General features: G+C 45.1%; 1 protein-coding gene across 9 annotated transcripts in view; it reads right to left on the bottom strand.

Annotated features, from left to right (window-relative positions):
- Window positions 1-12,271, bottom strand: part of LOC110533377 (rap guanine nucleotide exchange factor 6) — a 150,790-nt gene that overhangs the window by 28,811 nt on the left and 109,708 nt on the right. For all 9 annotated transcript variants that reach the window (XM_036989732.1, XM_036989734.1, XM_036989735.1 and 6 more), the window contains 2 exons: window positions 11,361-11,521; window positions 135-375 (listed from right to left, as the gene is read on the bottom strand). In XM_036989732.1, coding sequence (XP_036845627.1) covers window positions 135-375; window positions 11,361-11,521 — 402 coding nt within the window. The remainder of the gene's footprint in view (window positions 1-134; window positions 376-11,360; window positions 11,522-12,271) is intronic.

Raw genomic sequence — 12,271 nt, 5'->3', positions numbered from 1 at the left:
GAACCAAGGTGGAAGACGTTGCATCAAACCACTGATACAGGGTCAGATCATCCTCTCCCATTTTCTATCCCCCTAATGGTTGATCGTTAGGATTGGAGTGGGATAATCTGATCCTAGAACTGTATTTTTCTTACCTGCCATTGAGCTGGATGCGGTCAGCCAGCTTAGCGAGCTGGTCAGGTAGCCTGCGTTGTTTGAGGACGCCCTCGGAACTGACAGACACCTCACAGAGGGAGTAGGTCTCCGGGGCTGCGATAAGGCCAAACTCGTTGACCACATGACTGACCACGTCCTTGGCCGTGGTGTCCTTACTGATGATGATGTAACAGCTCTGCTGGTCAGCCTTGTACACCCGGATCACCTGGTCTGGAATGTCTAAAAGGTGGAGGAGAAGAACAGGATTGAAGAGTTATGGTGGAATACCAGAACACAAACGATTCCTCTATATTGTGCACTACTTTAGACCAGACCCACAGAGCCCTGGTGAAAAATAGTGACACAGACATCTTTATTCGGCAGGATATGTTGAAGATGTCCAATACATAAACAGAAGCATCAAATTAAACACATTCAAAACAAGAACACAAGTTAACCCTCAAAATGTTACAAATGATGTATCTAAATCAGGGCCCAATAGAGACTGTGGGCAATGGTGCCCTGAGGACACAAATGTCCTCTATACAACAACTTCAAGAGAAACTAGAAGACAGCTAAAAATACACAACATCAGGTTATTACAAGTTATAATAGTCAACTGAAACAATTGCACACTTCAGTGAACTCATTTAACAGAGTTTTAAAAACGGGTCCTATCGGCACCAGGGAACCCAGGTGGAATTTGTTTTGTAAAGTATTGTGACTTCAAGAGTTAACAAACCCTGCGAACGGGTCTGATATCTTGTGTTTTTCTATTTCAACAGGGCAGTGAGGTATGTTGGAAGCTTGTGGAACAGAGCTTTGTAAACAAGAAGGGAGTAATGAAGTGATTTAAGGGACTTTAGTGAGGTCCAGCCATAGTCAAAAACTGGCAGGAAAGTTGACTGCACAATCTGCTTCCTGCTGTTCAAGGAGAGGCAAGATCTATTTCTAAAAAATAAACCCACTTTAAATCTTAGCTCTTTTAACTAGCTCATCAGTATGTTTTTTTAACGTTAGATCTTTAGTCCAAACGAACAAAAGTTTTTTAAAAAGTAAGCAAACAACCCTTGTGGTTAAAAGATATGCATGTAAGATGTATTTCCCAGTATGTCAAAGGGAACAAGAACTTCATACTTGCTCTGCTTGCACACAAAAGTGGTTGTGGTCCATTACACACACATCAGCAGGGTAAAACAATTGAGGCATGAATAGTGGAGGACGAGAAGTGGTATGGGAAGACAGGAGGAGGTGAAGGCTGGAATAAAGGCATCCCATCGGCAGTAGATAGTGTTTATGTCTGTCTGGGAGCAGTCATGCAGGGAGTCTAATGACAGAAAGAGAGACATCACTTCAAGAGGTAAACAGAAAGAAAAGGTGGAACGGTCCTAGATGACTAACAGTGCACTGCTCCCTCGCTGCCCTGTAGATTGAGGCGTGCTCAATGGACTGAGACACCGTCATTATGGTAGCTATGTGCTCCTGAGTGGCGTTTCCCCTCACACTGGCTGGGCACAAAATCACTATTACAGCAGTAAGATTAGCAAAAACACTAATCACTGAGCCACACCAATAATACTGCTGCAGATGTCTAAATATTATATTGCAGTGTAAAGCCGTGCCACAACCAATCAATTTCATCCTACTCAAACTAAAAGTGGAGTTGACATCAAAATAAGGCTCATTAGCGATGATTTGTGCTTAGGGTCTTCAGCAATCACAGGGTTCTCCTCTTTAACAAGGCAGTGCTGCTGAGTTTTTGAACAACTGTTACTGACTGCCTTTTCCTGCAATCTAGTATGACAACAAAAAGTTTAAAAACATTTTTTTTTATACAAAATGGTGTCGCAGCCAGTCAACAAGGTGCCTCTCTTACCTAATTTGGGGAGAACCCTCAATCATTTATTGTCCTATCATATGTAATCATTATCTTTACCCCCCACCTGACAGGACTGATACAGACGGAACTGTATGAGAGCGATCCATGTGCCTCTCTGGTCAGGTGATTAACCAATCATTGATGGAGTCATGTGAGACAGAGTATAAACAGGGAAAACCTCCTGGCTTTCAGGTTCCTACTAACCAAATGCCCCCCAGGCCTGTGTCCCGCTCACCATCACAGATCCACTAGATGTAAATCCCAGCTACAGCAGCAACAGTAGACAGGGGCAGAGCACCACAGCTAGAAGAGAGTGCAGGGCAAGGTACTTCAACATGACGCTAGACCTCCTTTAACAAACACAATCAGCCATCACTAAGAATAGGTCCCAATTAACTGAACCATGTTTGACCAGGTCTCATAAGGATCTTTTTCAAGTAGAGCACTATGTAGGGAACCAGGTGCCATTTGGGATGAAGCCAGAGAATACCACGCAGAGTCCAACTTAGACTGAGGTTCAGGACATACAACACAGAGAGACGCAAGTCAAAAGCTCATAAAAGAAGGAGAAGACAATGTGAGGGGAAACTAGGAAGAGTAAACCAAACGTCTCTAAAACAAACAGCCCAAATGATTCCATTCCAAGAAACCACCTAGATACTGACAGTGTAAGCCCCTGGCTGGGGAAGCAGAGAGAAGAGAAGGAAGAGTGAGAGAGAGAGAGCAAGAACAGTGGTTGGAAATATAAAACAGAGGATTAGAATGATAGCTTTTTCCTGTGCGTCATTGTGGGAGAAGTCAGCGGGGCAGAAGGACTTGTGTCATGGCTTTCACTAAAGCATCTGTTTACAATCAGATCAGTGTACTGGAGAGAGGGAGGGCACAGTGTGTGTGTGAAAACAGAGTGTGGAGATCTGAGTCTGCCACAGTGACTCTAGGCTTTATAAACACACAGTACAAACACAGGAGTCCCCAGGCAAGCCTTCTTACACCCTACCAAAGGCCTAGAGGAATAACACACTTAACTTCAAACTCCAGTTTCACTGATCCCATCTCAATCTAATTTGTAGCCAGGCTTTGGGAGGGATTACTCTGCACTTCTCTCTGAACATCCCCTCTACCTATCCGTTACTCAGTGGTCGGTGGAGAACAGAAACACACTATTAGAAGATGATTCATATCTCAGTTGGCTTGGAGGAGGAAGAGGAGGAACAAATAAAATGTTATTGGTCACATACACATGGTTAGCAGATGTTAATGGTCACATGCACATGGTTAGCAGATGTTAATGGTCACATGGTTAGCAGATGTTATCGGTCACATACACATGGTCAGCAGATGTTATTGGTCACATTCACATGGTCAGCAGATGTTATTGGTCACATACACATGGTTAGCAGATGTTATTGGTCACATTCACATGGTCAGCAGATGTTATTGGTCACATTCACATGGTCAGCAGATGTTATTGGTCACATTCACATAGTCAGCAGATGTTATTGGTCACATTCACATGGTCAGCAGATGTTATTGGTCACATTCACATAGTCAGCAGATGTTATAGGTCACATTCACATGGTCAGCAGATGTTATTGGTCACATTCACATAGTCAGCAGATGTTATTGGTCACATTCACATGGTCAGCAGATGTTATTGGTCACATTCACATAGTCAGCAGATGTTATTGGTCACATACACATGGTCAGCAGATGTTATTGGTCACATACACATGGTTAGCAGATGTTATTGGTCACATTCACATGGTCAGCAGATGTTATTGGTCACATTCACATGGTCAGCAGATGTTATTGGTCACATTCACATAGTCAGCAGATGTTATTGGTCACATACACATGGTTAGCAGATGTTATTGGTCACATTCACATGGTCAGCAGATGTTATTGGTCACATTCACATGGTCAGCAGATGTTATTGGTCACATTCACATGGTCAGCAGATGTTATTGGTCACATTCACATAGTCAGCAGATGTTATTGGTCACATACACATGGTCAGCAGATGTTATTAGTCACATACACATGGTTAGCAGATGTTATTGGTCACATTCACATGGTCAGCAGATGTTATTGGTCACATTCACATGGTCAGCAGATGTTATTGGTCACATTCACATAGTCAGCAGATGTTATTGGTCACATACACATGGTCAGCAGATGTTATTAGTCACATACACATGGTTAGCAGATGTTATTGGTCACATTCACATGGTCAGCAGATGTTATTGGTCACATTCACATGGTCAGCAGATGTTATTGGTCACATTCACATGGTCAGCAGATGTTATTGGTCACATTCACATAGTCAGCAGATGTTATTGGTCACATACACATGGTCAGCAGATGTTATTAGTCACATACACATGGTTAGCAGATGTTATTGGTCACATTCACATGGTCAGCAGATGTTATTAGTCACATACACATGGTTAGCAGATGTTATTGGTCACATACACATGGTTAGCAGATGTTATTGGTCACATACACATGGTTAGCAGATGTTATTGGTCACATACACATGGTTAGCAGATGTTATTGTGAGTGTAGCGAAATGCTTGTGCTTCTAGTTCCGACAGTGCAGCAATATCAACAAGTAATCTTAACAATCCCACAACAAGTACCTAATACACACAAATTTAAGTAAAGGGATGGAATAAGAATATGTACATATAAATATATGGATGGGCCACGACCGAACGCCATAGACGAGATGCAATAGATAGTATAAAATACAGTATTATACATCTGGGATGAGTAGTGCAAGATATGTAAACATCATTATTAATCTCTGAAGCTGGAGTCTTATATCTCCCTCTCTAAATTTCAGCATCAGCTGTCAGAGCAGCTTACCGGTCACAGTACCTGTACACAGCTAATCTGTCTGTAAATGGCACACCCAACTACCTCATCCCCATATTGTTACTTACCCTCCTGCGCCCCAGTATCTCTTTTTTTATATTTTGTTATTTCACCTTTATTTAACCAGGTAGGCTAATTGAGAACAAGTTTGCAACTGCGACCTGGCCAAGATAAAATGTAGCAATTCGACACATACAACAACCCAGAGTTACACATGGAATAAACAAAACATACAGTCAATAATACAGTAGAACAAAAGAAAACAAAAAGTATATATACAGTGAGCGCAAATGAGGTAAGTTAAGGAAATAAATAGGCCATGGTGGCGAAGTAATTACAATATAGCAATTAAACACTGGAATGGAGGATCGGCAGAAGATGAATGTGCAGGTAGAGATACTGGGGTGCAAAGGAGCAAAATAAATAAATACCAGTATGGGGATGAGGTAGGTAGATAGATGGGCTGTTTACAGATGGGCTAAGTACAGGTGCAGTGATCTGTAAACTGCTCTGACAGCTGGTACTTAAAGCTAGTGAGGGAGATGTGAGTCTCCAGCTTCAGAGATTTTTGCAATTTTTTCCAGTCATGGGCAGCAGAGAACTGGAAGGAAAGACGACCAAAGGAGGAATTGGCTTTGGGGGTGACCAGTGAGATATACCTGCTGGAGCGCGTGCTACGGGTGGGTGCTGCTATGGTGACCAGTGAGCTGAGATAAGGCGGGGCTTTACCTAGCAGAGACTTGTAGATAACCTGTAGCCAGTGGGTTTGGCGACGTGTATGAAGCGAGGGCCAACCAACGAGAGCGTACAGGTCGCAATGGTGGGTAGTGTATGGGGCTTTGGTGACAAAACGGATGGCACTGTGATAGACTGCATCCAGTTTGTTGAGTGGAGTGTGAGGCTATTTTATAGATGACATCACCGAAGTCGAGGATCGGTAGGACGGTCAGTTTTACGAGGGTATGTTTGGCAGCATGAGTGAAGGATGATTTGTTGCGATATAGGAAGCTGATTCTAGATTTAATTTAGGATTGGAGATGCTTAATGTGAGTCTGGAAGGAGAGTTTACAGTCTAACCAGACACCCGGGTATTTGTAGTTGTCCACGTATTCTAAGTCAGAGCCGTCCAGAGTAGTGATGCTGGACGGGCGAGCAGGTGAGGGCAGCGATCGATTGAAAAGCATGCATTTAGTTTTACTTGCGTTTAAGAGCAGTTGGAGGCCACGGAAGGAGAGTTGTATGGCATTGAAGCTCGTCTAGAGGTTAGTTAACAGTGTCCAAGGAGGGGCCAGAAGTATACAGAATGGTGTCGTCTGCATAGAGGTGGATCAGAGAATCACCAGCAGCAAGAGCAACATCATTGATGTATACAGAAAAGAGAGTCGGCCCGAGAATTGAACCCTGTGGCACACCCATAGAGACTGTCAGAGGTCCAGACAACAGGCCCTCCGATTTGACACACTGAACTCTATCAGAGAAGTAGTTGGTGAACCAGGCGAGGCAATCATTTGAGAAACCAAGGCTGTCGAGTCTGCAAATAAGAATGTTGTGATTGACAGAGTCGAAAGCCTTGGCTAGGTCGATGAATACGGCTGCACAGTAATGTCTCTTATCGATGGCGGTTATGATGTCATTTAGAACCTTGAGCGTGGCGGAGGTGCACCCATGACCAGCTCTGAAACCAGATTGCATAGCGGAGAAGGTACGGTGGGATTCGAAATGGTCAGTAATCTGTTTGTTAACTTGGCTTTCAAACACCTTAGAAAGACAGGGTAGGATAGATATAGGTCTGTAGCAGTTTGGGTCTCGAGTGTCACCCCCTTTGTAGAGGGGGATAACCGCGGCAGCTTTCCAATCTTTGGGAATCTCAGACGATACGAAAGAGAGGTTGAACAGGCTAGTAATAGGGGTTGCAACAATTTTGGCAGATAATTTTAGAAAGAGAGGGTCCAGATTGTCTAGCCCGGCTGATTTGTAGGAGTCCAGATTTTGCAGCACTTTCAGAACATCGGCTATCTGGATTTGGGTAAAGGAGAAATGGTGGGGGCTTTGGCGGGTTGCTGTGGAAGGTGCCGGGCAGTTGACCGGGGTAGGGGTAGCGATGTGGAAAGCATGGCCAGCCGTAGAGAAATGCTTATTGAAATTCTCAATTATAGCGCATTTATCGGTGGTGACAATGTTTCCTAGCCTCAGAGCAGTGGGCAGCTAGGAGGAGGTGCTCTTATTCTCCATGGACTTTAGTGTCCCAGAACTTTTTTGAGTTTGTGCTACAGGATGCAAATTTCTGTTTGAAAAAGCTTGCCTTAGCTTTTCTAACTACCTTTGTATATTTGTTCCTAACTTCCCTGAAAATGTGCATATCACGGGGGCTATTCGATGCTAATGCAGAACGCCACAGGATGTTTTTGTGCTGGTCAAGGGCAGACAGGTCTGGCGTGAACCAAGGACTATATCTATTCCTAGTTCAACATTTTTTGAGAGGGACATGCTTATTTAAGATGGTGAGGAAGGCATTTTTTAAAGAATAGCCAGGCATCATCTACTGACGGGATGAGGTCAAAGTCATTCCAGGATACCCCGGCCAGGTCGATTAGAAAGGCCTGCTCGCAGAAGTGTTTCAGGGAGCGTTGGACAGTGATGAGGGGTGGTCGTTTGGTCGCAGACCCATTACGGATGTAGGCAATGAGGCAGTGATCGCTGAGATCTTGATTGAAAACAGCAGAGGTGTATTTGGATGACATCTATGAGGTTGCCTGTGTTTACTGATTTGGGGTTGTACCTGGTAGGTTCATTGATAATTTGTGTGAGATTGAGGGCATCAAGCTTAGTTTGTAGGATGGCCGGGGTGTTAAGCATGTCCCAGTTTAGGTCACCTAGTAGCACGAGCTCAGAAGATAGATGGGGGGCAATCAGTTCACATATAGTATCGAGGACACAGCTGGGGGCAGAGGGAGGTCTATAGCAAGCGGCAACAGTGAGAGACTTTTCTCTTTCTCTTTCTCTTTCAGTTTCTGGAAAGGTGCATTTTTAGAAGTAGAAGCTCAAATTGTTTGGGTACAGACTTAGAAAGTAATACAGAACTCTGCAGGTTATCTTTGCAGTAAATTGCAACACTGCCCCCTTTGGCAGTTCTATCTTGGCGGAAAACGTTATAGCTAGCAATGGAGATTTCAGGGTTTTTGGTGGTTTTCCTAAGCCAGGATTCAGACACAGCTAAGACATCTAGGTTGGCAGAGTGTGCTAAAGCAGTGAGTAAAACAAACTTAGGGAGTAGGCTTCTAATGTTAACATGCATGAAACCAAGGGTTTTACGTTTACAGAAGTCAACAAATGAGAGCAGCTGGGGGGTGGGAGTGGAGCTAGGCACTGCATCCTTCCTGTTTGGCCCTGTCCGGGGGTGTCATCGGATGGGGCCACAGTGTCTCCTGACCCCTCTTGTCTCAGACTCCAGTATTTATGCTGCAGTAGTTTATGTGTCGGGGGGCTAGGGTCAGTTTGTTATATCTGGAGTACTTCTCCTGTCCTATCCGGTGTCCTGTGTGAATTTAAGTATGCTCTCTCTCTTTCTTTCTTTCTCTCTCTCTCTCGGAGGACCCGAGCCCTAGGACCATGCCTCAGGACTACCTGACATGATGACTCCTTGCTGTCCCCAGTCCACCTGGCCGTGCTGCTGCTCCAGATTCAACTGTTCTGCCTGTGATTATTATTATTTGACCATGCTGGTCATTTATGAACATTTGAACATCTTGGCCATGTTCTGTTATAATCTCCACCTGGCACAGCCAGAAGAGGACTGGCCACCTCACATAGCCTGGTTCCTCTCTAGGTTTCTTCCTAGGTTTTGGCCTTTCTAGGGCGTTTTTCCTAGCCACCGAGCTTCTACACCTGCATTGCTTGCTGTTTGGGGTTTTAGGCTGGGTTTCTGTACAGCACTTTGAGATATCAGCTGATGTACGAAGGGCTATATAAATACATTTGATTTGATTTTGATTTGCAGGACCTGGATTAACCTCCACATCACCAGAGGAACAGAGGAGAAGTAGGATAAGGGTACGGCTAAAGACTACGAACTGGCCGTCTAGCACGTTCAGAACAGAGAGTAAAAGGAGCAGGTTTCTGGGCACGATAGCATAGATTCAAGGCATAGTGTACAGACAAAGGTAAGGTAGGATGTGAGTACATTGGAGGTAAACCTAGGCATTGAGTAATGAAGAGAGAGATATAGTCTCTAGAGATGTTTAAATCAGGTGATGTCATCGCATATGTAGGAGGCGGAACAACATGGTTGGTTAAGGCATATTGAGCAGGGCTAGAGGCTCTACAGTGAAATAAGACGGTAATCACTAACCAGGACAGTAATGGACAAGGCATATTGATATTAGAGAGAGGCATGCGTAGCCAAGTGAACATATCTCTACTTGCACATCATCATCTGCACATCGATCACTCCAGTATTAATGCTAAATAGTAATTATTTTCGCCTCTATGGCCTATTTATTACCTTACCTCCCTACTCTTCTACATTTGCACACACTGTACATAGATGTTTCTAGTGTATTATTGACTGTACGTTTGTTTATGTGTAACTGTGTTGTTGTTTTTGTCTCACTGCTATGCTTTATCTTGGCCAGGTCGCAGTTGTAAATGAGAACTTGTTCTCAACTGGCCTACAGGGTTAAATAAAGGTGAAATTCATTTAAATAAATTTAATCAATTGAAAGTGGCATTAATAAAGTGACTAGTTATCCATTTGTTAAAGTGGCCAATGATTTCAAGTCTATGTAGGCAGCTGCCTCTGTGTTAGTGATGGCTATTTAACAGTCTGATGGCCTTGAGATTGAAAAATAGCTTCAGTCTCTCGGTCCCAGCGTTGATGCACCTGTACTGACCTCGCCTTCTGGATGATAGCAGGGTGAACAGGCAGTGGCTCGGGTGGTTGTTGTCCTTGATGATCTTTTTGGCCTTCCGTGACATTGGATGCTGTAGGTGTCCTGGAGGGCAGGTAGTTTGCCCCTGGTGATGCGTTGTGCAGAACGCAACACCCTCTGGAGAGCCCTGCGATTGAGGGTGGTACAGTTGCCGTACGAGGAGGTGATACAGCCCAACAGGATGCTCTCGATTACGCATCTGTAAATGTTTGTGAGGGTTTTGGGTGACAAGCCACATTTCTTCAGCCTCCTGAGGTTGAAGAGGCACGTTTGCGCCTTCACCACACTGTCTGTGTCGGTGGACCATTTCAGTTTGTCCGTGATGTGTACGCCGAGGAACTTGAAACTTTCAACCTTCTCCACTACTGTCCCGTCGATGTGGATAGGGGGCTGCTCCCTCTGCTGTTTCCTGAAGTTCAAAATCATCTCCTTTGTTTAGTTGACATTGAGTGAGAGGTTGTTTTCCTGATTTCACACTCAGAGTGCCCTCACCTCCTCCCTGTAGGCTGTCTCGTCGTTGTTGGCAATCAAGGCTACTACTGTTGTGTCGTCTGCAAACTTGAAGATCGAGTTGTAGGCCTGCATGGCCATGCAGTCAAGGGTGAACAGGGAGTACAGGAGGGGGCTGAGCATGCACCCTTGTGGGGCCCCAGTGCTGAGGATCAGCGAAGTGGGGATGTTGTTTCCTACCTTCACCACCTGGGGGCGGCCCGTCAGGAAGTCCAGGAACCAATCGAGGGGGGGGCAGGAGGGGGAAGGAGGATGAGGAGGAAGAGGATCAGGGGGGAGCAGGAGGAGAAGGATGAGGGGGGAGGAGGAGAAGGAGAATGAGGAGGAAGAGGAGGGGGAGAAGAGGGGGCAGTGATGTATTGGGGCTGCAGACTGGAGAGTGGGCCCTCTGGCCGCTTTGAATTGCAAATGGTCGAAGAGCATAAATCAAAACCATACTCTCCCCTCCACTCTACCCCCTCTCCCTGGGGAGGCCGCTTAGTTAATTCATGAATTATGGGGTCTGAAATCTGTCCGGAACAAAACTGACTATATTTGTTCAGGGTTTAATCCCTTTCATATGGCTCTAAATTATATTTAATGTCAAAGCTCTTGAAATGGAAAGGCTTGAGAGACACAGAGAGGAGAAGCAGACCACCTGTGTGTGTATGAAGGGCTCATATGATTCATTCTGTGTTTAACTGAGTTTCTCCACTGGCCAAGCAGGAAGCACTTTCTATCTGTGAGAAGTGTTGCTCCATGAGTAATGACTGCTGTATTCCCACCGCACAACTCCAGTTTTATGCCTATATAAACCAGTCTGAAGAGGACATACACTTCAAAAATGAACAAGATGAACACTTATGTAAAGTGTGCCGATGTTCAATTGTTAATTGACTCAGTGTAGTTGTGAGCAGTAGTCACTACCCAAACCATGATCACAAGGCATATTGGAGATGGTCTGGTGAACATGACAGTGGTGACATACTGCCCATCGGACTGCCCTGGTAGTGATGAGTGCTTCTGTGTGTGTGTGTGTGTGTGTCTCTCACCTGCTGTGTTGGAGAAGTCCAGCACACTGGTGGCTGGCTGTAGCAGATCAGGACTGCTGGATGACATGCTGCTGCCAGGGATGGGCATGATGGCCACGCTGTGCCTACACTGCTTAGTGCCCACGATGCTGTCATCCTGAGACTGGCCCACGCCGCCATCACTGTGGCAGAGAGAGAGAGAGGGGTTTAGACTGGGTAACACTCATGATGAGGGTATGGATTAAGGAACTCCTGGCACCAGAGCCTAATATGGATCTGCCTGAACCTATTTAATCTCATTGCATGTGTGGGGCTACCGAGTTGCGCCGCGGTCTAAGGCACCGCGTCTCAGTGCTTGAGGCGTCACTACAGACACCCTGGTTCGAATCCAGGCTGTATCACAGCCAGAAGAGGATTGGCCACCCCTCATAGCCTGGTTCCTCTCTAGGTTTCTTCCTAGGTTCTGGCCTTTTGAGGGAGTTTTTCCTCGCAACCATGCTTCTACATCTGCATTGCTTGCTGTTTGGTGTTTTAGGCTGGGTTTCTGTACAGCACTTTGTGACATCGGTTGATGTAAAATGGGCTTTGTAAATAAAGTTGATTGTATACCCCAACCCACTGAAGCCGCAAGGCATGAGGTAGGGAGAATGGTTTTGGAGACCCGAGGGTGTGGCAGAGGAACTGAATAGGTGGGAGAGGGCGTCAGGCTTCACATTTTTAGACCCTGGGTGGTAGGAAATGGTGAAGTTGAATATTGTAAAAACTGTATGAATCTTATAAAAATGATTATTGTAAAAGCCAACCTGCCTGGAGTTAAAGAGCCTGGCTGTACCGAGATATTTCACATTTTTATGGTCGGTCCAAACCAAAAATGTCTGTTCTGCTCCTTCCATCCAGTCTTCATTCTTCCAGCTCAATCTTGACCGCCAGAA

Source organism: Oncorhynchus mykiss, chromosome 10 (genome assembly GCF_013265735.2).
Source record: "Oncorhynchus mykiss isolate Arlee chromosome 10, USDA_OmykA_1.1, whole genome shotgun sequence".
Lineage (NCBI taxonomy): Eukaryota > Metazoa > Chordata > Actinopteri > Salmoniformes > Salmonidae > Oncorhynchus > Oncorhynchus mykiss.
The sequence above is the reverse complement of the archived record's forward strand: the minus strand, read 5'-3'. Positions and strand labels throughout refer to the sequence as shown.